The 27,865-nt window shown below is 40.6% G+C and overlaps 1 protein-coding gene across 1 annotated transcript; it reads left to right on the top strand.

The window, feature by feature from the left end:
- Positions 1 to 540: 540 nt before the first annotated feature.
- Positions 541 to 23,648, top strand: MMUT (methylmalonyl-CoA mutase). The gene is made up of 13 exons (XM_059830994.1): positions 541 to 565; positions 2,011 to 2,422; positions 4,566 to 4,933; positions 5,692 to 5,849; positions 7,233 to 7,404; positions 9,039 to 9,287; positions 10,534 to 10,645; positions 12,023 to 12,138; positions 12,806 to 12,921; positions 19,100 to 19,231; positions 21,492 to 21,639; positions 21,755 to 21,922; positions 23,226 to 23,648. The coding sequence occupies exons 2-13, from the start codon at positions 2,044 to 2,046 to the stop codon at positions 23,352 to 23,354; spliced, it is 2,247 nt and encodes a 748-aa protein (XP_059686977.1). The 5' UTR covers positions 541 to 565; positions 2,011 to 2,043; the 3' UTR covers positions 23,355 to 23,648.
- Positions 23,649 to 27,865: the final 4,217 nt, after the last annotated feature.

Here is a 27,865-nt window from a genome sequence, read left to right as displayed (position 1 = left end):
CCCCCACCCGTACCATAATACGGAGGCCGTGGTCTGCTTCTCAGGGCGCACCTCAATGGGCAGTGCGACGCCTCGGCATGTCGCCGTGTCGCGACAGCGTCCGGACGCGACTCGGCTGGCACAGCATTAGCAGCATACCTCAGGGTGCGAGGCGCGGACTACAACTCCCGGCATGCAACACGGTGTACCACACTATGACACTGGCGCACTGAGCGAAGAGCATGCTGGGAGTTGTAGTTTCACTACCCGTGCCCCCCGTACCCCCAAACTCCTGCTCCCCGTTGCTGCCGGATAACACCTCGGGAACCTCCACAAAACCTCCCACCAGCTCAGCCCGCCCCGAGACTCACCGCCCCGGCGCCTACTCAACGCTCCGCCGATTCCGCGTTAGACAGCAGAGCCGTTAGCAAACCGTTTTCCCCGCGCGACCGGACGCATGCGCACTGCTAGTCCCCGCCTACTGAGCGGTTAGTGCGCGGCGTGGCCCTGTGCGCATGCGCTAGGCGTCAAGGTGCATGCGCACTGCTGCGCGGGTTTTGGGTGCCGGCGGAGGGGCCAACAGCAGGTAGCGGGGGGCCGGGGCCGGGGCCGGGGCCTATCCTAAGCCCGCAGCCCGCCCAGCGCTCCTGTCCCTCTGGCGGGCAGGGCCGCGACCCCCCGGGGCAGCCCCCATCCGGTGCCCCGTCCCTATTGGCCGCCGAGGGGGCGTGTTGGGGGCGGGCTGTGGCGGCGGGGGCTGCCGGCCGCTCGGCGCTGCGCACAGGCGGGCCTGTCAGGGCGGTGCGGAGCTGGCAGGCCAGGCCAGGCCGGACCGGACCGTGAACGGTGCTTTCTGGTCGCTGCCCTCCTCCGGCTGTGGGTGCTGTGGTGTGAGGGGTGGAGGGAGAGGTGCGGAGGGGGGTGACGGCACATTTCACAGAATCACTGCGGTTGGAAAAGACCTGTAAGATCGTCAAGTCCAAATTGTGGTTCCTTCGCGGTACGGGGCCGGGGGGATCGCGGTGGCACCCGTGCAGCAGCGGAGGCAGAGGTTGCCTCCCATCCTGGCTGCAGGATCACGTCTCTGCAGGGAACTCAGTGCTCCTCTGATGCTCCTTTGTGCTTATCAAATTATATGTGTACCACACGCAGCATATATATTATTAAACCACTTGTGTGGAGCGTGTTGCTGCAGCACAACAGTGATAGAGATGCTTTTAGTTTTATGCAGACTTTCTCGTAAAGGTGTGAGGGCAGTGTGTGTTTCCAGGGAGTTGTGAAGGAGATGAGGCAGACAGGAGGTGACTGGCCCTTGGAGCCAAGCTGCAAAGGTTTTGCCTTGGGGAGGAAGTGCAGGCACAGGGTACGGAGACCAGAAGCAGAGAAGCGTACAGCTTTCAGGAGTTACTGAACTTATCCACCATCTCAATCTCGTGCATGATGAGACGAGCTCTGCAGCTTGTATTATCGCTGTGTTCTTGCATACAGCATTTTTTGCTCCTTTCTTCCTTAGTACAGCTCTGATTTTCATCCAGCCCAAGCCACCTTTTCCAAAGTGTATGACGTATCAGCAGGTTTCTGACAGTCCGCTTCCTTCGGACTGTCTCTTTGATACTGAAGGTCCCTCTTTCACATAAAGGAATTTGTAGATGAGAGGGAGATGGGAAGATGAGAAGGTAGCTAGGCATGCCATCTTCATGCATAACACTGGCTTTTCAGTGACTGATAAATGATGGTGCTGCTTAGGGACTGAAATAAGTTCCACGTTTTATACACGGATGTAGATGAGTTGTAGGAATGTTTTCCTTAGCTAGACGAAAATGTGGAATTTTTCCTGAACTCTATTTTATGCATTGTCTGGTTGAAAGGCAAGGGGAGGGGGTGTCTGTCAAATGAGTGAGTGCTTAAATACACTTGTTTTTTTCCTGAGTAATTGTTTTGGCTTTAGCACTCTGCTTGACCTCTTCTTGCTCACCTCTCCCATGTCGGATTTATATGATAATGCAAAATACATGTTTTTATTTTCTTCAGCTTACCCCATACTCGCCAACCAGTGGAGCAGACATGCTAAGAGCCAAGGATGCTCTCCTGCGCCTGCGGCCCCACCACTGCGGATGCCTGGCCCAACTTCCAGCCTGCAGACTCGTGTGGCGTTCGCTGCATGGGCAGCCGCTGCACCCCGAGTGGGCTGCCCTTGCTGAAAAGCAGCTGAAGGGCAAGAATCCAAAGGATTTAATTTGGCACACCCCAGAGGGGATCGACATCAAGCCCTTGTACTCCAAAAGGGACACGAAAGACCTCGCTGAGGAGCTGCCAGGGGTGAAACCTTTCACTCGAGGACCCTACCCAACCATGTACACATACAGGCCGTGGACTATCCGCCAGTATGCTGGCTTCAGTACAGTGGAGGAGAGCAACAAGTTCTACAAGGACAACATTAAAGGTAAGACAGCTGATTTGGGAAACAACATTGCCTTGTGAAGCAATGGGGAGCGTTCATATGGTGAACTACATGCAAACGTGATTATTCTGCCGTGTGAGTTTTGATTGCTGATAGGCCTTTCCCAGTGATGCTGTATTTCTTTAGGACTGGGAAATTGGATCATTTCTGAAACTGTCCTTGCTTCATTTTGCTATTGAGGTGGGAAAATGAATGCCTTAAATGCTATTTTTAGTTATTCTGCCTTGACACTGACAGAGACAAAATTTGGCTGCATCTCAGGGTCCAACCAGCAGAGATCATAGAGCACTTTACACTCATTTTGTGACCATGAGGGAAGATTATAGTGGAAAAATCTGTTGAACTTTGTCACTTAGCACTCCTGGTGTTAGTGCATTCTGACATTTTGAGTTTCCATGTCACGTTATAAATTTTAAATGAACTCATATAAATACATATCAATAGTGTCGTTCATGGTGTACTAGTAAAGCCAGCTTCCTAAAAGTATTGGCATTTTCCTTATTTGAGAGTGGTTTTCCCAATATTTCTGCAGAGTATTGTGCTTCGCAGCAATTTGTTTAGCTAATAGCCAGAGTGTCATCATAATATATTATTGAGTTAGGCATTGTAAAACCAAACTAAAAAGTTGTTCTTGATAGACCGAAGCATTAGTTTTACACCAGCTGTACATCTTAGCAATTGTTTGAAGCTAATTATAACCTTACCAGTCAAAACAACAGACCACTGAAATTTGCCTTCAGAGTAATACATCTGTGATGCCTTTATTTCCCACTTTACAGGCCTTCCTACTCAACACATCACTGCTTAGGGCAGGGGAGAAGAGTTGTTTGGGGATTTTTACCTCTTGCTGTATCATGGTTAGCTAATATGAAGCAATATTAGCTGCTGCAGTGTTCTTGCAAGTATTCTTGATTCTTTCCATTTATAAAACTCTCAGTAAATTAAGAAATTATAAATACAGGGTATTAGAGGTTTGCAAACAAACATTTCAGTAGAAAGATTGTTCTGAATATACTCTGTGTTACTGCTGAACGTTGCTGCTGAAGCAGAAGTGCTAACACTTGGGTTAGCTGGTAGGACAGCTCAATTACTCAAGAATGTTTGCTGCCAGGAATTTTTCATCTTTATTCAAGTTTTGACATTGTGATATTGTAATTTTATCTCTGTTGTTGTGTTAGTGGTTGTATTAATATTATTTAGCATAGCTTCTGAATCTGACCTATTTGTAAAGCATTTTTAATAATTCAATTAAAATCTCTCTGTAATTTGAAGAATGCTGAAAAATTATTAATTATCAGTTCTCATAATTGCTGAAATTTCTATTGCTTGAACTAGGCAGAAATTTAAATTTTTGTCATTGTGCTTCAGAGCTAACACCTAGCTTTTTACATCAAAGACAATAGCTGGTATCTGACAATTAAGAGCTCTGCTGATGTTGAGAAGCAGACTTGCAAATGCAGTAGATATAATTACTTCAGGAACAGCAGTGCTGGTCAGAGGGTGAATGCCTGGGGTTAGCAGAGTTTCAGAGACTGCTTTCAGGTTGGAGCAGCAAGTCTGTCAAGAGCTCCAACTGTCCTGTTCCCTGCTTTATATAAGTAATTTTCTCTTACCGCAGATTTAGTAATACATCACTTCACTTTAGGAATAAAAAACGTATGTCAGTAGAGCCAGGATAACGATCAGTGTGTGTGTGTTTAATTTGTGATAAAGAGAAGGTAACGTGACGTAGTTTATCACACCTTTGTTTCCAGCTAAGCTAAGTAGAGTTTCTGTATATAAATGCTGATACTGTCTGACTATGCACATTTGTAACTTGTGGCTAAAGTGGTATGCACTAATTTGTTAAGCATGGTCAGCTGATTGTGTGGCTGAACTTAGAAGTATTACGATTTTTTTTTTCTCAGTTAAAAGCTTTTTCATTTAAAGTTTAAGACTAGAAGACCTTGGACAAGTTTCATGAGGGAACAGCATTTAACATCAAAAATTGGTTTGTCATCCAAACCTGGATGACTGGATGATGTAAAATAAAATTAATAAATTTAGATCCAGTCCTAATGCAAATTTTCTAACACTTCTGAGTCTCTCTCTTTGTTGTTTTGGTTTTTTTTCCTTGTTCATTTAGCTGGCCAGCAGGGATTATCTGTTGCTTTTGATTTAGCCACCCATCGTGGTTATGATTCAGACAATCCACGAGTTCGAGGAGACGTTGGAATGGCTGGAGTTGCCATTGATACAGTGGAAGACACCAAAATACTTTTTGATGGAATTCCTTTAGAGAAAATGTCGGTTTCTATGACAATGAACGGGGCAGTTATTCCTGTGTTGGCAACATTCATTGTAACTGGAGAAGAACAGGGAGTGCCTCAGGCCAAGCTGACAGGGACAATCCAAAATGACATCTTGAAGGAGTTCATGGTCCGAAATACGTACATTTTCCCCCCAGAACCATCCATGCGGATTATTGCTGACATCTTCCAGTACACCTCAAAGGTATTCATTGCTTAAATGTATTTACTTCTGCTATTACATCTAGTTAACTATTTATGAGGCACTTTGGAGAACAAAGCAGAAGACGGGGAGACCTGTTGTAGTGAAGAATGATGTGGTTGTGGAAAGGGCCAGGAGGAGAAGTTGAGATCCCAAATCACTCTATGGCATAAATTTTAAGATTTTTAAGTCAATCCAAATCAAAGTCAAATTAAGATGAGCCTAAGCCTGAAAGGATGGCAGGAAGATTGGAGACGAGGAACAGACAGGCTGTTCTTTGCATAGAAAGTAAGAAGCCACGTATTTAAGAAGCATTATACAGCTGTAAGCAGGAGTGAAGAGGTAAGAAATCTTGAAGGACTTCTGCTGTGAAATTGAGCATGAGAAGCAGATAATGAAAGGAGTGAAGTACTGAACTAATGAGTGGAAGTTCAGTACTACCAGTTGTTTTCTTAGCTGCATTTTCATTGGAGAGGTGGAACAGGCTGTGTTCCTGAGAAAGAGACTTATCATGGTGGGTGATAGTTTAAGCACAATGAACAGTGCAAAAAGGTAAAAGCATGTAAAGTTTAATAGAGATGGGTTGTATTCACAATCTACAAAGAATGGATTGTTTGTGAATGTTGGTAGAACAATTATCTGATCCTCCCCTCTTCTGCTGTCATAGAATCATAGAATGGTTTGGGTGGGAAGGGACCATTAAAGGTCATCTAGTCCAACCCCTCTGCAATGTCGTACCATATTGTGTTTTATTTTTGCAGTATATGCCAAAATTTAATTCCATTTCAATCAGCGGATACCATATGCAAGAGGCAGGAGCTGATACCATTCTGGAATTAGCTTATACTATAGCAGATGGCTTGGAGTACTGCAGAACTGGACTTAAAGCTGGCCTTACCATTGATGAATTTGCACCAAGGTAAGCTAAAGAAATTTTCAAGTATAAAACTCTTGGTAAAACCTCTAGTATCAAATTCAGTATTTTTACACATACAAGCAATATTAGCAATGCTCACATTGCAGATAGGTTTTGTTTTGTTTTTGTTACATAGTTTCAGCAGTAAGAAAATGTCTGGTCTGACAGACTCCTAGACTACATCTATGCTAATAAACTGAATAAAGCTCATGTACAAGCCCAAGCATTGTCAAGATCTGTTGTGACAGTTGGTCTCTGGGTCAGAGAAACGATCCCTAAGCTGTTACATCTAATACAGTTGTAGCGTTAGGACTGCAGAATGCAGCAAAAGCTCTCACAGTTCTTTTATACTGTAGTATTATTGAATTTTTGTCCATTACTTTTATTTTGAAATATTTGGGAAAGAATGCTTAACAAGGGGAAGTTCAGGTAGTTCAATTTTCAGTTGCAAATTTCCTAAAAATAAAATTTAATTTTAAGTAGAATATCATATTTGTGTATAGTTACTGCCAAACTAAGCAGAATCGCAGTTTCAGTGGTCTAGTTGATTTACAGATTCCCTAACTATATGGTGAGTCTAAAAAACAAAAGGCGTGGTTCACGTAGCTTGTTGCACATTCAAACTATAGGAGTCAGCTGAATTAACCTGTTCCCAAGATCTGTGGCAAAATCAAACTGCATCACACAGAAAAAGATACAGCCTTATTTTCAGATTTTCTAGTGATGGAGAATCTGTAAGAGCCTTTGGCAAATTGTTTTAGTAGCTAATTCACTGTTAAAAGGTGCATCTTTAGTGAGTTTTACTGGCTTTAACTATGCATGTTTACATTTATAAATCACAGAAGCTGTAAGTAGGAAAAAGTAGATCAATCAGTCTGTTCCCCGATACGCTATCCAGTATTGAACTGATGTTTGATTTGGATTTTCATTAAAATCGTCAGGAAAAGGATGAAAGCATGCTTATAATATGTAATGTCTTCTCATTATAAGTCGTTTGCGAGCATAACTACACTAGTAGATTGTGTCCAAGAGCGTTCCCTGGCACTAGAGTGTCACTGTCTTTATCAGTGACTTGCTGGAGCACTGCTTGACCTAGGGCTCCCCCAAAACAGTCCCTGGGGACAATTTAGCAGTTCCAGGGACCATCGTCACTGGCAGTTTGCCTGCAGTCACATTGTTTGGAGGCTGAGACAGTTTAGTGGTGTAAATGTGTATCATTCCGTAGCAGTTGGCATCAGTGTCCAGGAACATTCCCATCATCTTACGCCTGGGTTATATCTGTAAAAGTGCATTAATCAGACACCTTGCTGTAGGACTTCTCCTTTACTGAAACAGAGTTATTAGGATGGTTTAATGTTTTATCCTGTTCATGTGCTCTTATTACAGGCTTTCCTTCTTCTGGGGAATTGGCATGAACTTCTATATGGAAATAGCTAAGCTGAGAGCTGGGAGGCGGCTGTGGGCTCACTTGATAGAGAAAATGTTTAAGCCCAAGGATCCCAAATCCCTTCTGCTGAGAGCTCATTGTCAGACTTCGGGCTGGTCACTCACTGAGCAGGTTAGAAATTGGACTCTCATCAACTTCCTCATTTAAATACGTTCTCATGGTGTATATCTTACAGGGGGCTGCTGGTTTTACTCATTAAGATGCAGCTTTCTGAAGGAGACAACCTGTCCTACTCTCATTCTTTTTTTCAGAGCAAATGTAATGTGTACTTATATTACAGGAATGCAGTAAAACTAAAACAATGGCATTTTTTGAACTGCAGCCTTTGCGGGTCCTCCAATTTAAAGTATTGTATGAGTGCAAAATATTAATATTAGCAAAAAGATGATCAACTGTCTTCCAGTGTCCAGTGTAAATATATCTCTGGCTGGATCATAACCCCTTTTTCCTGTCTAAACATTGTTTATCTTCATATAGCTCCTCGGTGTGCAGTGTTTGCTCCTTATAGGTTTCAGAGGGCAAAAATATTTTCTGTTGGCCTGCCTTTAGATAGGTAGCCACTCATAAATTAGGTTTTACGTTCTTGTTCATCCAAGTCACATTTTTCTGTAGTTCTTTAAATGGAATACTTGAACCAGAGATAGATAGACTCCAGTGTGGGTAGAATTACCGTGTCCTTGTAAAATAGTAGTATTAATTCCATTTCTTTATGGAAAAAAATTTAATTCACAGATCTCATGATTCCTTTTGCCTTCTTGAAGGTCATATTACATTGGTAGCTCTTAATTATTTTGGATACGTTTCATCCCAACTAAGCATGTCAAGAATCAGGAATGCAATCTGAGCTGATTATTAAGTTCCCTCAATAGTCAAATAAAATAAGATGAGCAAATGCAGTGGGTGAATCTTCACTCCATCGCAAAACACAAGGCAAACCCTGGACATCATGGTAACTCTTCTTTGACTGTAAAGGCACATACACTCAACTACCTAGGTGTATTAAAAGAGCAGATAAATATTTTGACCTAAAGGCTGAGATTATATTCTGTAATACTGACTCTATTTCTATACCTTGTACTCCAGATTATCTGTTTGTTTTGGTTAATGTCCCAGTTCTTCCATAGATATCTTTCAATTTTATAGCACCAGGAAATTCCAACAGTAATTCCTACCTTTGTGTAACGCTGTCATTAATGAAAATGTTAAGCACATTTAGTTCCAAAATGCATCTTGACTAGTAACCTGTCTGCCAGATGTGCTGTTCACTGCTCTGAGACTGTATCCTCTCCAACTTGGATACATTAAGTTCTTTGAAACACCACTAAATGTCACACAGAATCACAGAATCATTAAGGTTGGAAAAGACCTGTAAGATGATCAAGTCCAACCATCAGCCCAACACCACCATGCCCACTAAACCATGTCCCGCAAGTCAGGCTTTGCTTTGTTACTCATACACTGATATTTTTGGCTTTCTTCATGGAAGAATATTTTTATGGATTAATCTTTCTACAGATTAATCTATTTCTTTATGGATTAATCTTTTTGTCCAAGATATTGATAAGTGATATATCAATTTGATTGGATGTTTATTATTGACTGTTTTCTTTTTCAGCTTTTGATATGATTACAGTATTTCTACTGGGAATCTTGCATTCATTTCATTGCAGTAGTATGTGTGTGACTAATCTGCCTCAGCCCCGTGGCAGAACCGCTGAGCTTCAGAGCTCTCCTTTTCCTTCCAGGATCCCTTTAACAATGTTATCCGTACTACAATTGAAGCAATGGCTGCAGTGTTTGGAGGTACACAGTCTTTGCATACAAATTCATTTGATGAAGCCTTGGGTTTGCCTACAGTGAAGAGTGCTCGCATTGCTCGGAACACACAGATCATAATTCAAGAGGAGTCAGGTATTCCTAAAGTGGCGGACCCCTGGGGAGGATCTTACCTCATGGAGTGCCTCACCAACGATGTCTATGAAGCTGCTTTAAAGGTCAGTTTGCATAACCGTTTATGTGTTGTGGGAAAATTTTAGGTGTAGGAGTTCTGAGAAATGTCTTTAAGGGACTATTTGATATGTTGGTAACTTTTAAAGAGGGAATGATTTTACACTTACGCTTCAGTGATTTCTTTGTAAATGAACTTTACTAAAATACAGTGTGTATTTAAAGAGAGACTTCAGCCTTCTAGTAGACTACATTCAAAAGGGAAATATCCCAGTGTGGAACAAATAATCAAGCCCTGCAAAGTACCTTGCACACTGAAGACTGCCAATTTGCTGGGATCGCTGTTTTATGTGTAGGAAAAAAAGGGTTCAACAGAAGAAAGAGTCAAAGCTTGAGACTTTAAAGCTAGGGGTTATTGAAATCAAAGTTTTATAGCCAAACATGTAGGCAGACAATTGTCTGGCCATACTTGAGTATTATGCGTAATTTAGGAGACATTTTTCTTTTGGATCAGAATAGTTTTTTAATAATGTTTTTAGCTGCCAGTCATTACTTGCATGTGAAAAGTACTGTGCAGGAGTAGTCTTACTGGTGGCAATCCTGCGTGAAGATATATGCCTACATGTCTACCCTACAGCTAAACCCAGTGATTCTCCTTTTGAGCAAATTATTCCTTTTATGCAGTCCCAAATTAATAAGCTAATAGAGGCCCAAACATTAGCCTGGGACTGTACAGACACTGTTAGCACGTTGTCTGACGTGTTTTTTAGGTCCTTGTCAACTAGGAGGCTTCTAGACAGTGCCAGGCATGGCCATTTTCAGTAGGCAGGTAGAATGCAGTCACCATGTTTTGGAGCCAAATAGGCTTCTGCTGTGTGAGGGCTGAATGATTCCATGCTACTTGTCTTCAGGATCAGAGAACTGACCCTGGCTTTTTTCAATTTACTTGTATTTGTATACATGTAACCATAAGAGCTGGTTGGCAGGCAGAAGTCAGTGCAGAGTCAAGGTCTCAAGTTTTAAGCCTTTCCATCCATGGGTGTTACCTGTTAAACAATATGCCATGCACTGCTATTGAATTCATGGATTTTTGGTAATAAAAATGCTCTTTTGTTTGAGATGTCCTTTAATTTATACCGAAACCTGTAGTCAGAGACACGGAGATAGGAGACACACTTTTAGAGCGCAAGACTGTATATATAGTTATAATGAAAATTTGGATGGTATACAGGAGCAAAACTCGTTTTGTGAACCTTGCTACTACTCACTTTCGCAATCCTCTTGATTTCTCAGCTTGTTGAGGAGATAGAAGAAATGGGTGGAATGGCCAAAGCTGTTGCTGAGGGGATTCCCAAACTTCGTATTGAAGAGTGTGCAGCTCGAAGACAAGCCAGGATTGACTCTGGTAGGGAGCAGGGAGATGAAGGAAAGGAAAACTGCCAATAGAATACCTTTGTATAAAGGTTTTTTACACACATTTTCATTGGGTTTTTTTCTTCTTAGTTTAGGAATAGCAGATTGTGAGTGATAAAATGGTATATAGTTTTATGTCAGTGAAAGCTTCTGAAAAGAGATATCAGTATGTATGAAATACAGTACCAGTATGAAAACAGTCTTGCTTGACATACTTAAGACTAGATTTTATGGTTGGACTTGATGATCTTACAGGTCTTTTCCAGCCTTAGTGATTCTGTGATTCTGTAAAGAAAGCACTCGGAAGACTATTTTAAAGGAGCATTTTGGGCCTTCAGTTGTTAATCGCTTAATTTCTGACAGTATCTTTGAACTGTGATTCCTGAATTTAAAAATGTGACCGTCAGCAGATGGCGATGTTGAATGTATCTGGCCAAATTCCTGGTTTTGCTTGAGAACTGCCCATCTTTCCTGAAGACCAGAAAAAATGCAGTCATCTCAGATTAGAGGATGATGCAGTTCTTTGGTTGTGATATATATGTATGTGTATAAGCATATGTACACATACAGTAAATATATGTGGAGATGCGTATACATGTGTGCTTATAGCTTTATTCAGCTTTTTGTAGTCTGCATTCCAGTAGCAGTCCAGTAACAGAAACTAGGGATAACTCGAACATGAAAGAAGTTATATGAACTTTTTTGTTTGGAGGATAAATTTGAAGCAGGTCTGTAATTAAGACCAATAAGGCATAATCACTAAAGTTCTGCGTTTTCTCTCCCAAGGTAAATTATTTCATGTTTCTTTGAAGAGTGTAGTAATGTTACCAGGCACTGCAAATAAAAATAGTTGTTAAGTCCATACTGGCTGAAAGCTAAAATAGTTTTCCAATGTGATAAATTGATTTTTATTCACATGGAGTAGTTTTAGGTAGGAATTTCACTTTCTTATTTATCTGGTAAATTAGAAAAGTAAATGCAGAGCACTGCAAGAGACCAGCACTTCTGCTTAATTCTGTAAGATTCAGTTATGTAAGCTTAAAAAGAGAAAAATAGCTAATGTATATTAGTGACTTATTACTAAATCAGTTTGTAAGATAAGTATTGTTCTATTTCAAATCTTTTTTTCTGGCCCAGTATTCACTGAGTTGAATGTTCATGCATCTAATTCATCTCTCATCCTAAAATATGGAAAATACAGACTTAAGTCCTTCCTATAACAACAAATTTTAAGTATTTGAAATGTATATAGTTGTAAAGCAAAGTACTGCATTACAATGCTCAAAATTTTCTTGTCCTATTAATATTGTGTCTTTTCACAGTAGTTTGCAAATGTATTCTGAGTTTCTGGTGTTTCCACTGGAAATAGGGTCTGAAGTAATTGTTGGAGTAAACAAGCATCAGCTAGAAAAAGAGGAGACAGTCGAAGTTCTGGCTATTGATAATACTTCAGTCCGTAGCAAGCAGATCGAAAAGATTAATAAGGTGAGAACTACCTTCTTAAGAATGAAAGTTCTTGTAATTGCAGATAGAGCTTGAGTAAAGGTGGCTTGCCAGGAACTTGACCCTCAAATTTCTGAGAATCCACTCTAGTCTTCAGCGTAGAAGCTAGATTTCTGTTCAACTTCAGGGGAGGCTGATGGAAAATCCCATGAAACACAGTGTTAGAATCCAAACGAAAACGTTTTTGTTACATTGATTTGGTTTTAATCATTGTATTTCAGATAGTCTCGTGAATATGTCTAAACTTTCAACATTGCGAACTTTACATTTTCTGAAAATAAGATAGAAAATAGCTATGCAATATTTTTCTCTAAAAGTATGTAACATTACTTAATCACTCAGACTATTTGGTGCACCTTGTCAGGTGCTATTAAGGGACAGGGTTATGGAACCAGGATCTGCATCCACTTTCATAATTAGTAAAAACGTAGATAAAATGGTTTTAGACTTATTTTATGGACTTGTACACATCGTTTAAGGTCTGAGATGCTTTTTTACTTCTAATCTTGTTGAAATATATAGCATATATTGACAATTGACAATTCCATGCCTCCAGAATTAATATTTGAAATCAGAAAGTCTTACACACTTGACTTCCCAGTTGACTTTGTAGTTTGTTTTAGCTTAATGTTCTTCTCCCCCACTTCAGGTGAAGGCTAGTAGAGATCAAGCAGCAGCCCAGCAATGTCTTGCTGCTCTAACACAGTGTGCTGCGACTGGGGAAGGCAACTTACTTGCACTTGCAGTGGAAGCAGCACGTTCAAGGTATTGGGGGTGGGGGTGAATATCCAACTGCTGTTTAAAAATCGATTGTTCATTTTCACCTTTTAGCTGTTTTTGGGTATGGTGTCAGTGAGGTTGTTGTCTTGAGATGTTTTGGGTTTTTCTTCAGAGGTGGAAGTAAAAGATGGCTGCAGTAAAAGATGGCTGCAGTTTGACATTGGAAGATAGACTATTACATTATATACATAAAGGCTATGCTTTAATTTCTCACAAAGAACAATACGGATTCAAAGAATCTCATATGAAATGATGTTGTTCATACACATTGTGTTGTTTACAACTCAGACTCTTACCAGTTTCAGGACGTAACTAGGTTTCTCTGTCACCCTGCTGTTTCATAGGTCAGGGAGCTGAAGAAGTGTGTGAGATGTGAAAATGGATATTCACAATCTCATCATGGTCTGTTGCTTCATCCTTCCTTGCACCACAGATTGGTGTGAAAACATTTTTTGATTGAAGGAGAAATAAGTTTGCTTAGTCAGGCAAAGATGGAAAAGATGATCTTGAGTAGAGCAGTGAGGCATCCTTTCGAGTCCAGTGGAACATTTACTTTTTTCACCTAAGGCGCTTTTAAGACTATTTTCATTCCTGCTTCAAAGTAAGCGTCAGTCTCCAGAATAGATCCTATTTGTCTGTTCGTTAATTGACTAAATGCCCCAAAAATGAGCAAATCAAATTCACTCCTAATTGGGGTGCTGTCCTATTTTTACTGTAATGTCTCAAATTCCTTCATTCCCTTTCCTTGAACACTTAAAAGCCGTATTTTGAATACATTTTCTCCCACAGAGAGCTTCTCACAATTCTCCAGCAATATGTCTACACTTGTCTTTGAACTGCAAAGGTCAGAGGAGGATAGTGTTGGATTTACCAGGGATTCATATCTTCTGTACCAAAATTGGCCAGTTAACTGCTAGTTTTTCTCCTTGGTGACCTTGTTTTTATTATTTGTAAAAGCATTAATGGGCTGCAGATCCACTTTGTAAGTTGCGAACACAAAACTTACCTCTGCCCCAAAACTACATATGCAATGTGTCCACAGAAAGAACTTGTCATGGCATCTGATGAAGAGTGTTTGAAGGAGGATTATGAGCTCTGTGAACATTTACGAGGAGCCCTTCTGTTAGGGGCAACATGGGAAAAGATTTTTCAAGTGATCATGTTCATCCTTTACAAGCAGTAGACAAGTAGGCCAGTATGACCAGCATGTTAGTGACAGATGCCTGTTTCCTACTGAACGGAAAATGACGGGTTTTGGTCATGAAGACAGGTAATGTAATTCAATTGGAATAAAAGGAGCAGCACAGAATTTTCAGCGTTGAACTATGGAAAAGAATCCATGGACTAATATGGAGATTTCAGTGCTGACAAGCACAAGTAGAAAAGTAATTTTATTACTGTAACCAAAGTAATAAGGCAGGCCAAAGGTGATAGGGAATGGGAGCAGTACTGCCTCTCTTCTGTGCCTCATTTCTCATGAGAAGCCATGTTACAGGAAAATGGGTGTAGTTAGGTAGGGCCATGAGACAGGTGGTGCTTAAATTCTTTCTCATCTCCTTCATCTGCGGTGCTGTTTTTCTGTCACTCTCCAGACATGCGGTTCCTCCTGTGCCAGCTATCAGTGATGGAAAAGAAAGACATGAAGTGCAGTGTAGCGTGTAGTGCTGCTTCTTTGTCTGCCCAGTCTGCGTCCTCATGGTCCTTTGTCACCTGATTACACAGTGCTGCCTCTCATTACTGGTGAAATGCAGAGAGGCAGCGGCAGTAGTGTGAGACTGAACAGACAGAAGGTGACAATCCTAACAGGCACATTACGGTCATTGACTTTCTTCAGATTCATATTTGTGCAGCATAGCCTCTACAGCTGGTTGTGAACCACTGGGAGAGACTCAGAGCACGAATTGCTAAATGAGGTAGATCCTGTGCCTGATAGGACTGAGTTGAACAATACCCTCTCTGGCCATCACAGTTGTGGTTGTATTTCATCCCATTGACCTTATTGAATTGTCCAAAAGCTTAGCGAAGAGCCAAGCTCCTCCTATTTGTAATCCTTTGCTTTTGAGGAGGCTCAGGGAATCTCTGAGCATTTGAGGGCTCTGATACGGCACAGTTGGTCAACAGTAATTCTGAGCAGTGCGGAAGTTCATAGGATGCAGGCTACACTTTAGCTACAAACATGCTGTCCTTGCCACAAGACACGTTGTAAAGGCTATAGGCTAATAAAACACAAAACGGAAAAAATAGCTATCTTTTGGTCTCCACTTCAAAATTTTAAGTTTACTTAAAACCGAAGATTAGATTGTAAATTACCTGCTATCCCAAAACAAAAGGGTGCTGCCAAAACATGCAGTTCCAGAGGAGGCAAATGTGAATGACAGTCATATGCAGGAAACACAAATTAATACAATAAAGGCAAAGTGACTTCTGTTCAGTCAGTTTTGCATAATTGTCTAGTAGGTTTTTATCAGCATGCATTGAAAAAACTGTAAATTAATAATAAGAATTGTTGCTTATTGTACTTAAATTTTATAATAGTGAGCTGAAAACAGTTGTCTCCAGAACAAAATTTTGCTGTAAAGATAAACAGAAATGGGAGGGGTTTTATACATCCAGACTGTAAAGAACTTGTCCGATGTTATGACTAGCTGATTAAAGAAAAGTGTAATCGTCATTAAAAATATGCTTTTCCTCTCCTGTTAAGAAGAGAGGCTGTATTCCTGGCTCCAGACAGAGCTATTCCACTGTGAATGCATAGATGGCACCCACCGATGCAGCAGGACTGAGAACTAAATAGAGATTTTTTTAAAAAATGTTCATTGGTAAATAGTAGGAAAACATTCCTGAGTAGTTTAAAAGCCAAACTACTATTATTACTTAGGAACTTCAGATTTAAAGTGTTGCAGAGCCTTGGGGCAGAATTTTCAAAATACTCTAAAGGGATTTCAGAAGCAGTATTTACAGAAAAAAGAAACGTATTTCATTTTTTTGTACAGTACACAAAAAACTTCGTCCCAGCTACCAGATTATACTTCAATAAAATTGATAGTCCAAACCATTTATTTTTCACTTGTTACAGGAAACTTTCATTCACACTTTCACACAGTAAGAACAGAAAAGCAGACCACAACTATATCTACACATTCTGTGCTTTGATTTAATACTGAAGTTATACTCAGATGCTGCCTCTGCAAAAGAGAAGGAGGAGAAAGATTTGTCTAAACTTACAGTTTTCTCTAGAAGAAAAGATGCGTGTTATGCCACTGTAAGTCTTCAGCAAACAGCCAGTGTTTACACAGGCATAAGTTGTCCATGTTTATGCATGGGATGTATCTGTATCAGGCTGCAATCTGTGGTGTCTAGCGCTCTGAGAGGGAGTCAGTATTTATAGGTACTATATACTGCAAACTTGCTTTTTAACCTTGGGGAAGTCACTTAATCCAGCGCTTATGCAGTTTACTTTTCAGTAATATTGATAAGATTATTTAGATGTCCTGAAAAACAAGAATATGATTATATAGTGAGTGAGGTCTGAGAACTATTGTAACTCCAGGAGGGCTTGCTAAGTTTTCTGAGATCTTACAGGTGCTGTAAAAATTTAAGACTATTAGATAGTGATCTCAATGGTTTCTGATGCAATTGTGGACAGTTTGCTTTATAACTAATGCTTTCTAAATCATTACTAATAAATAAATCCAAAGAAAATATCAGGCTAAGTCCCATTCACACATAGCCATACAGATACAAGAAAGACATTGAGGTGCTGGAGCGTGTCCAGAGAAGGGCGATGAAGCTGGTGAAGGGTCTGGAGCACAAGTCTGATGAGGAGCGGCTGAGGGAGCTGGGGTTGTTCAGTCTGGAGAAGAGGAGGCTGAGGGGAGACCTCATCGCTCTCTACAACTCCCTGAAAGGGGGTTGCAGAGAGGTGGGTGTTGGTCTCTTCTCCCAAGTGACTAGCGACAGGACAAGAGGAAGTGGCCACAAGTTGGACCAAGGGAGGTGTAGATTGGATATTAGGAAAAACTTCTTCAAAGGGTTGTCAGACACTGGAACAGGCTGCCCAGGGAGGTGGTTGAGTCACCATCCCTGGAGGTATTTAAAAGATGTGTGGATGAGGCGCTTAGGGACATGGTTTAGTGGTGGACTTGGCAGTATGAGGTTTATGGTTGGACTTGATGATCTTAAGGGTCTTTTCCAACCTAAACGATTCTATGATTCTATAAATTTGATATTACTTTGCATTAGCTGCTTTTCTAGACTATGATCCTCGTAAATCCAGATATGAACTCCTTAGTGTGCTGAGGAAGAAAATGGATAAAAGCAGAGAACTTCAAAAATACAATTCCAGAAAGCCGGGGGAGGGGAGATGACAAGAAGTGGCCAAGACTGTGTCAGTAACGTGGCACAGTCTTAAAAATTTGTGTTCGAGCATGATACAGTCTTCTAGACAAAGCAGGCCAGCTGTGAAGAGTGATACCTAGAGATAAGAGGCCAGCTTCGGGCATATGTATTATACAGATCTTGCCCATATGCTTGAGATAGGATTTCTGCCATTTTACATTAGCAAGGTTACGGTTTATATCTAGGGTTAATTTTGCTGAGTATAAAAACCAGGAGCTAGCAAAAGAGCAAAATAGCTGTGGGGGGGTCACAGGAAGTAAAATATCTCTCTGAAATTTACTGAAGGGTTCAGTTAATACAGCAGAAATCCATCTTCTGTTACATTGGATGCGTGGCAGATTGCATACAGTAGGAATCAGATCATAGCTACTGAAACTGCAAACAGCAGAAGGAAAACTGGGTACGATTCATTTGGCCATCCCCTTCTAAAAGTATGTGGACAAGAAGTTGCATCTTGTCCAAACATCCTTTGAGCATTTTATCTAAAAGCTTTAGAGGATGCTTAACCTAATTTTGCCTCAGAGTAGCTTATAGTTAAATGCAATATGACAGGAGAAAATGTGAGTTCCAGGGGTTTGAAACATGCTTAGCAGTAGCTGAATGGATGGGGTTTGGTCTCTGTATTTGTAAGCATACTTTTACAGTGTTTTATAAGAGTAGTATTTTTCTATCTTCCCTTCGACAAAGTTTGCAGCAAGTTGTATTCATTTCTTAGTATACACAAATTCTCTAGTCTTTTCCTATTCAAGTATAAACTAAAATATTTTCATCAAAGTATTTTTGATGAAAGATTTCATCAATAGCTCAGTAGCATACCTTCAAAATTGTTACACAGTACCGAATCCTGGTTAACTTCATACCAGAAGAAGCTTGCTGTGATGAAGCTATTAGCTGAACTGCTCTTTCTCCACAGATGAGTTGTTTTTCCCTTCTAAGTAGGTTCCTTTCATCAAGTATTTCGTTGTGGGCTCAACTGTAATTAGAGCAGAGCATTGGTTTATTTGGTACAGTCTGCATTATAGCTTTTACACAGAAAGGTGGAGTCCATTAAGCATGAGATTTTTAAATGCTTTGAGACAGAGGCTGTTATTTCTGATGTTTGTACAAGAAGACAGCTAGTTTGCTTCTAGCACTTGTGCTACAGCAGTAAAATGTGTGTTATTTTGAACATGCACAGCGTCTCCAGTAGCAAACAAAGCTTTTAACTTGCATGTAAATGAATTTCTCAGATTTTTCTGCATCTCATTGGATAAAGGAGCCATGTCAGGAGTAGAGAAGAAGAATAAAAAATACTAAAACGTAAACATTGAGGGAAAGGCAAACAAATTCCAGTTAAAAAGTTAGGCTTCAGTCTTTTCTGTGTGTTCTTCCTTTTTTTTTTTTCCCTCTTGATTTATATTTTGAATTTTATGATGAGTCCAAATGCAAGATCTTGCAGTCTGAGCCCCAAAAAATTCCCAGTTGAGAAAATTTGATTTAATTTCCTGAAATATTTTGTCGTGCAGTGGTCCGCTTTGCCTTGTCACTTGTAAAATCACTTCTCACATCAGCAGAACAGTATTTTCTTAAAAATACTCTTTCATGTTCTATTAGTGAATGACAGTGGGGTGAGTCAGATGTTCAGAGTTGTAGCACTAAAGGGGAAATGAGTGTAAGTGAATTTGTCCTGCAGCAAGGCAAATAGTTGGGCCACTGCCAGTGATTTCTGTATTCTGTTTTCATAGAAGCCTCCTGATAGCATTAATACTTTGTTTCTGTATCTTAGGTGCACTGTTGGAGAAATAACAGATGCAATGAAGAAGGTGTTTGGGGAGCATAAAGCCAGTGATCGAATGGTGAGTGGAGCTTATCGCCAGGAGTTCGGAGAGAGTGATGAAATTCTTCATGCCATCAATAGGTGAGAATAGCTTCCCAGGAAGCCAAACACAGTCTCACATTTAATCCATTAGATACATCTGCTACTCACTGTGCCCTAAAAAAGCATTCCCAAAACCTGAGTGACATCCCCAGAACAAAACAAAGACCTGCACAGTCATCCTCATGCTTGTAAGCAAGTAAGCAGAATGAGAAGAAATAAGTGCAATAAGAGAATAGTCAAAACTTAATTGAACTTGTATTTGCTTGCAAACAAAATCCACTGAGGTGATGTTATGATTTGAGGATTTTTTTCAAATAGACTAGGCAGCCATAAGATTAAGAGCTGAGAAACATTGCCTGAAATCCCCGTACATTGGATTGCTTCTTTTGAAGACTCTGTAATAGTAATCTCTACAAATATTTCCAGCAATTCATATTTGCAAAACCTGGTTTTGGTCTGCCCGTAAGGTGTCCCTGCAGCTTCACTCTTACTGTTCCTAAAATTGTAAGGCTAAAATCTGCCTGGATATCCACATACAACTTGCAATCTACGGGTGTTACTTACTCATATCACGAGGGAGAAAACATCAGAAGATGGTAGTATGTGTGAAAACAGTGCCCATTTGTGCCTTTTGTCAGCTTCTGCCTTTGCTGCAGTCCTTTTGGGTGAAGAGACTGAATTCCTATAGTGAGTGGTGATTTAATATGAATCGATGTTCATAAGTCCCTGCTGTGTTGGGGCTGATACATGAAAGAGTTACAGGATGGATCTGTTAAAAGGGAATTACTTGATGGCTTCACAATGGTGATGTTTAGCCTGACTTGAAAGTAGTTGTGCTGGGGGATGTCACCATCATTTTTTATTTCAAATATTTATTTTAAATTTAAATATCTGTAATTATGCATTTACATGAAACTGAACTGAACTGATTCCTTGAGAATCAAGATGTAGTTCCCTTTTTTACATACCTGCCTTTCTGTCCAAGTTCATATGTACCAGTTAGTAAACATAGTAATGAAACTGGATTTACTATGTGTTACCTTTGCACAGGCCTTCAAAAATGTCATTTCGCACTTGCCCCAAACTTAAACCAAGCCCTGAGTTGCAGTGACTCAGGTGGTCTTAGCCTGGCAGGCTTGGAGCACCTAGAGCTGGTTGTGTTGGGAGGGAGCCTGTGGGTGGGGAAGTAATAAAACAAGAATATGGAAACAGAGAACAATACAGAGAAAAGGATTTTAGGATATCACAAATCAATTCAGTATCTACTTCACTGATATTGTTAGCAGTCCTTAGGGATAAAGAAGGCAGGCCCAGCTCCTATACCTCCTCAAACAGAAGCTTTGTCAGTCTGCTTCTTCAGGCTTTTGTGACATAATTCCATTTTAAGCTGTCCAGGTTCTTATTTTTTCCCTCTTCCATGATGCATTTTGCTAGAATCCTAGAATCATCTCCTAAGGCTGTTCAAATCTGTGCCAATAAATGCTTTACCTAGAGTCATTCTTTTTGCCATCCTAAGCCACTGGATTCATATAGTGATCATCCCAGCCAGCTCAGCATATGGTTTCAAGGTGCACCAAATCCGTACAACTCCATCATTAACAGAATGCTCAGAACGGTACAATATTAAAGCAAAAACTAAAAAAACTTCTATTTCTGAGAAGTGGTAGTCTTAGTGTCCCACTCAAGGACAGATACTGGTGATACATGGATAATGAGCAGTAAGATAAAAAATTAAACTGTCAGGCTGTGGTTACACAGTCACTTTAATACGACAGAAATATGAACTGCCACTGAAAAAGGGAGGCACTGGAATGAGTGCACAGAATGGGGGATACAGTAATTCTTTTCTGCACAGACTTGTGCCCAGTTGAATGATGCACAGCATGACGTCTAGGACCCATGTCTATAGCCTGTGTGCCATGCAAGTACTTTTGAAATAAATGGTCATAATTATTCTTAAAATCTAAAAATTGTGGTTTAGTTAGTTGTAATTCAGCTCATTAAACCCTCAGAGAATTCAGTATTTTGTCCATTAGAAAGCAGAAAAGTAGTGGAGGGGTTTTCTTTAAAAAAGAACGTTTTATTGTTGAGGCTAGTAAATACAAGAAATCAGTTAGTAATCATATAACATGAATATTAACATAGTATGCCGACTACATAGACAAACCACGGCTTAGAAGATCTTTTTATTTGATGTACAGAAATGATGCTACAGTTGCAGCCAGTGCTTTTTTCTCTGTGGAAATACTTCTAATGAATCTCACTGTCTTAAAATGATACAATCTGTGTTTTCAATCAGAGTTAACAAGTTCATGGATCGTGAGGGTCGCAGGCCTCGTATACTTGTTGCAAAGATGGGTCAGGATGGCCATGACAGAGGAGCTAAAGTTATTGCTACAGGATTTGCAGACATTGGCTTTGATGTGGACATAGGTCCCCTCTTCCAGGTATGACTGACTGAGCGGTGTCCTATGTATTTTAAATGCAGCAATTTTCCCTCTAACACTTGTTCAGCAACCAGCCTGGAGCTATGACTTGTCACGTAATCCTCTTTCCATATAGACCCCTCGAGAAGTGGCCCAGCAGGCAGTTGATGCAGATGTGCACTGTGTTGGTGTGAGCACACTTGCAGCAGGTCATAAAACTCTTGTGCCTGAACTCATCAAAGAACTCAACGCCCTTGGCCGGCCAGACATTCTTGTCATATGTGGAGGTGTCATCCCACCTCAGGTATGGGTCAACATCATTTCCATCAAGACTAGGAGAATGCTTTATTTCTGTCTGTGCTGTTTTTAGCTATTTCCTATATTTTGTTAATGTCAGAGGTGATTTACAGCACTGATGACCAGGGTCAGCACAGATCTGCAGGATGGTCGCAGAGTGCTGTCAGGTCTCATTGATCTGGTTTTCTGTACACCATGTTCTAGTTTAACTTACAGTGTTTGTTGGATGGAATATGAAGTTGTATTGTGAAAAGATTAGCCTCAGGAAGATGTTCTTTATGCTCTGTTGTTTCCAATTACCAGTACCCTGCATATTACTGATAAAGGCTAGCTCCTCTCTTAAGAGACCTTATGATTTCCAATAATAGTTCGGAAGAGCCACAGCAAGTGACTAAGACATGTGGCAGGTCCCAACACCTACAGGCTACACACCTCATTCACTGTTTAGCCGCTCCTCATGTTCCCTGTCATCAGGCCTCGGTGTTGTCTCTCATTCCCTCTGCTTTCTCCTGAACTATGGAACAGCTTGTTGGATTCCCTTGCAGTTAGGTCCGTGCCTTTGTCTCAAAACTTTCCTTAGCTCACCCACAATGTGCCTGGCTGTATTACCTTTAGGGTTGTCTTCTGTCTAAGAGAGATTCAAACTGATTTTGCATATAAATCTACTGTTACTCCCTTTTCCCAGACTTCTTCCTTTTCTTGCCAATTAGGTAAGTGTTCAGGAGTGACAAACTTTTAAATTGAACAAACAAAACTCGTAGTATTTTTCTAAGAGACAAATTGAGTTCTGTCCTGTATCTCTCAATGGGATGCTACTAACCTGTGGTTGGAAAAGGTATAATATATCCTATATAGAAGTGAGAGAGACTACATAACTGCTTCCCTGGTCTTTTTGAAATTTCAGGACAATCATAAAATTAGAGTAACTTAGATTGCAAGAGACCACTGGCAGTCATCTGGTCCAAGCCCTTGTTTAAAGCAGTATTTTCAAAATTAGAAGTTAGATCAAATTTAGATTAGGTTATTCAGGGTCACATCCAGTTGACTTCTGAATATTTTCCAAGGATCTGACATGAGTCTGATGCTAAACAAATACAACCTTTCCCATGGATGTTTTTTTAATATTTCTTTTTTACCTCCTAACTACCGTATTTTTCCCATTTCCCTTGATGCTGTGCTGCCTCTCTCTGAGACTTGTTGCATGTGCTTTCTCAGGCCCAGCATACAGGACAGAACATACACCAATTATAAATCAATTATCATTTTTCTGTTGCACTATTAACTACAGAACTTAAATTTCTTTCTGACAGGATTACGACTTCCTGTATGAAGCTGGCGTTACCAATGTGTTTGGTCCAGGGACTCGTATTCCAAAAGCAGCTGTCCAAGTGTTGGATGATATTGAGAAGTGCCTGGAGAAGAGGCAGCAATCTATGTAATGCTGAAATGTCACACAACGCAACCAGCCTTAGACTAATCGCTTACGGAATGTAATCATCAGAAAGGGATGGCCAGCCACATACCTTTGGTTCCACTGCCCTGTGGCCTGGTGTTTTGTGCTTTCTAAGAAAGTTTTAAATTCTCTGCTTGTTCTGTTTGAGGATTATTTATATATGTACCCACAAAAAAATTTTATCTCTGGAACTATGACTTCAGGGAATGAAGGGAATTCAGTAGGTGGGTTTGGGGTTTTTTTCCAGATATACCGATAAATAAAATATCCGTTCCAGCTTTTTGGTTGATCTTTTTTGCATGCAGAGAACTTCTTTTGAATTTTTTGGCAGGCATTGTAGACCTAGAAGTCTTCAGGCAAAATCATTAAAGTTCAGCAGAGATGTGATTAAATCCAGCAGCACTTTGATGTTAACGTTAATCTGACTTAACTCTCTTTAGAAACGTGTAAGTAGATAAACCATAATTTTTCAAAGTTCATGATTCGTTTATTAAGATACAAATCCTGTATCTGACAGTAACCCGTATAGGACCAGCTGTGCACCTCTATTCTGTCTACATCACTGCTTTTCCCCGATACTTCACTATTTCTCAAACGACGTTCATTTCAATGCTCATTCTCCCTTACTTAGTTCTCTATTTTTGTCCTGTATTGTTCTTGCTATCCATGTCTATTTAGCAGCTGGACTTTCTTCAGGTAGATTGATCCTAAATTCTCACCATTTTTGTCTCCTCTCCAGAAGGAATTTGATTTGTACATGTGAACAGTCCTTTGTGGAATCCATACAGGGCAAATGTGGTGTGAGGGTCCTTTGGGGGACAGTCCCTGGCATTATGGCCCTGTCCCACTTAATTTTGCCTTGCTGCTCATCGCATCCCATCATAAAATGAGGCTACAGCCTCCCTGGGATAACGCTTGTATCTGCGGGGTGGTGGAAGGGGCTGTAGCACACTTCTAAGAGCTTCAGCACCATCATACTTTATTCAAAGTGAGATTTTCTGCAGTTGGCCTGAAATTGCAGATCTGGTTAATAGCATTGTATCCTCACTTAAAAGATTGCAGTTGATGAGAACTTTACTTAGAGTAAGCTTGTTTCATGGGGCACGTGCCTGTAGTCTCACACTGCTCAGAAATAAGGAGGTTAACTGACTTTCTGTTTTCTTCTCTCTGTCTTTCTAATTAAGGTTTAAAGCATTGATCCCAAACCAGACCTTTGCCTTGAAAACTCTTTGGGGGTTTAACCTCAACTATTTATAAGTATCAGATTCCCTCCAAGAAAGATTGGGATGGTTCAAACCAGGGTATACAGAAAATAACAACAATAAAAACACTCCGTTATGTCTTTTCACAAGCCTTCTTGCCTGCCAGCTGGAATAAAACATAGTGTTGGCGACCTCTAAACTTTATAATGACACTGGTTTCATTCACTTGCTGTCTATGGTTTCTCTGCTCTTTGACAAGGGAGTCGTCTTTTTTTTTTTTTTTTTAACTCTCATGATCTTTAAAATAGGCATCTTGTTCCCTTTGAATTCAAGAAAAAACTCCCCACCAGCTTCAGCTGGAATCGCTCCAGGCCTTCGGTGCTTGAAGGAGAGCCCTTTAAAGCTCTAGACTAGGACTGACTAACGTACTTGATTCTCACTTGTCATATCAAGGTTGGAAAACAAAATGGTGAGTCTAGGGAAAGAATGGTTTTCTCACCCGGCACACAGTGTTTGTATTTTGCTTGTGTTTGTTCCCTTTAAGGAAAGAAAATACTCAAGTGAAGAGACTTTCCTCCAAGCTTGTCATCAGTTTGCTGCCTAAGTAGAGATGCCTTATGGGATGACAAGCTAGATGGAACATGCTTTTCCCATATGTTCTCTGCTGCTGGAGCCACACATCAATGAACGTAGTGCTTACTGACAAGTTGATGTCAGGCTGTCAGCCCTCATTGATAACGGTGAATGGGTACCAACTAAAATCTCAGATGCTGCACACGCTCCTCATCAACGTGGCTGCTTTAAAACTGCACTGGTGTTCAGGCTAGTGAGAATTTGGGTTAGTGTAAAATCAAGTAGGTACTCTGCAAATATACTGAAACATTTTGTTTCAATGTGAGTATTTTTGGCATATTCCAGGACAGAATGCTAACTATAAACCATGGAACTATACACTCGGGCCTTTCCAGTAGGAATGAGCAGGGTAGCAGCAGGTTACTGCATGGTTAAGTCATTTCCCTTAGGAAGTTCCAAAGTAGTAGATCTTTTTTCACGTGTAAGACATTTTCTGTTTTGCAAAGATGGAAGGAATGCAGATAGGACAAAGGGCTGGAGATCTGGAGATCCTAATTTACACATAGGAATCGACCTACGGCAATGCATTGTCTTTGATGAAAGAAGCTATGATAAAGCAAGAACTTGAGCATAGCACCAAGTCCCAGGCCAGTGCCCTAGCTGCGAAACAAACTTTCCTCTTGACGTTCAGTTGTAAAGTAACCTCCCGAGCATGGCAGATGGAGCCTATGGAAGACAAATTTCTATAAGGGAGTGGCAATCCATCTTCCATTCTGAGTGTTTCACAACCTTCAGGATTGGTGCTTTTGCACTTAAGTTGTTCATCAAACAGCTGGTGCTTTACAATGATGAGCAGCAAGACTGTCTCTCCTGTGTGGATAAGAGAAGAACCCAAGGCCAAGTTTAAGGGATTTCCCCAAAGTCGCACAGTATAACGGGCAAAGTAATGGGGTGGAACCCAGGCCTCTGCAGTGTTTGCCTCATGCTCTTAACTGCTAGAACAATGTTCTCCCTCAAATAACTGATCTTTGTTCTGCAATGGGTCACATTTAATGTTACAGATGGAACATTGACCATTAATAGAAGTGATGTAGTTCTGTAAGTTACTCCTGTGCTGAGACAGACAAACTGCCTAGGAGGTTTTTCAAAAAGTAAGGCACTGAATTCCAATTTATTTTAATGCAAATCAGGGTGGCAGTTGTGTTATTTAACTTCGTAAATCATCATCTGAGCAGGGAGCCCAATAAAAAGAAAAGAGCCGAAGGCGGCTCGCTCAGATGTGGATGTCTGCATTGGAAGTTTGGTGAGATAACTCCTAGTATGTCAGCAGGTTAGATGCTCTTGGAGTTTTTACCTTAAATATTTGTATCGGGATGACTGCGCTGGTGATTGCAAACATAAGATGCCCGGATTTGCTCCTGAGCTAAGTGCTTACATTCTGCTTCAGTGTCTTAGAAGATCACTTAGTTGAGAACACAGTCCAGGGCTGGGCAGGAAATACCATGAAATTAAAGTTACAATTTGACAATAAATCAACTTCATGAAACTTAAGAAAAAGCAGCTAGTCCTCTATATAGTATGCTACAATTTCTTTCCTAGTTCTCTGGTCAAGGGCAGCCCTGCTTTTTAAATTTTCTGTATATAATATAAACCCATCTAAAATTCAGTCTCTACAGGGGAAGTTTTGATTTGCTTCTCACTGAGTCTGCAAAATCAAAAAGAGATTTGAGCTGTATTTGATACACAAACACCTGGACTTCGATTTTTAAAACTTAAGTACATAAACAGGTAATAAATCAGGCTATTAAAGTATTATACTTTATACAGATCTTTTTGTTTCACGGTGATTTTGTCTGTATTTTTTGTATTACATACACTTTAAAAGCATTTACAAGTGGATGTGGACCTGTTCTGCACCTAAATTTTTCCCAGAGGAAGCTCACGTTACATTACATTATTAATGTTCCGTTCACAAATCTGCAATTAGCAGATGGAAATATGTATTTATTTTAAACATCAAGCAACTGAGCAAATGAAAGCAAAAACTCTGAGGTGGAAGTTGATTATTAAAATAGGTTCATTTTCCTAGTAGGTTATTTTTTAAAAGCTGAAAAAATGCTGATAATTGACATTTACCATAACGAGTCCCCTTCCAGCACGTTAACATTTTCTCCACCCGCTGACCCCTCTTGTTTTACGCTATTGTCCTTCCTGCATTTCCCTCTGCCATCTCCTCACCCTCCTCACACTTGCAGAACGCTCTCCTCTTCCTCCGCTTCTCCTCTTCCCAAGTATTTTCCTTCAGCTTTCACAAGTTCCCCTCCCAGTTACTGGTGTTTTCTCCTGCTCCCCACATTCCTATTCCCTTTTCCCATTTTCCTGTGCCATGGGCTGTCGGAGGTGACTGTTTCCCAGAGGATGCTTCACCTGTTCGTATTTGGGAGAGACGACAGAGCGCAGTCTCATTCCGTATGGAGCCTCTGTGCGTGACAACCCAGGACAAGATAACGTCGCCCTGGAGGCCAACTTAATTTAGGAATTTTTCACAACTTTTTACAAATAAACCTAGTTTAATCTAGTGGAATATTTATGAGAGTTGGTGACACTGCCAGTGGCAGGAGATCAGGGGAAGGCAAACTCCTTAAAGTTTCCTAACCCCCGACTTAGTAATTAATTTGTGTCTTGGTGGATGTTACAGCTCATGCCTTATTTTGCTTGTTCT

This window comes from Gavia stellata, chromosome 2, assembly GCF_030936135.1.
Source record: "Gavia stellata isolate bGavSte3 chromosome 2, bGavSte3.hap2, whole genome shotgun sequence".
Taxonomy (NCBI): Eukaryota; Metazoa; Chordata; class Aves; order Gaviiformes; family Gaviidae; genus Gavia; species Gavia stellata.
The sequence above is the reverse complement of the archived record's forward strand: the minus strand, read 5'-3'. Positions and strand labels throughout refer to the sequence as shown.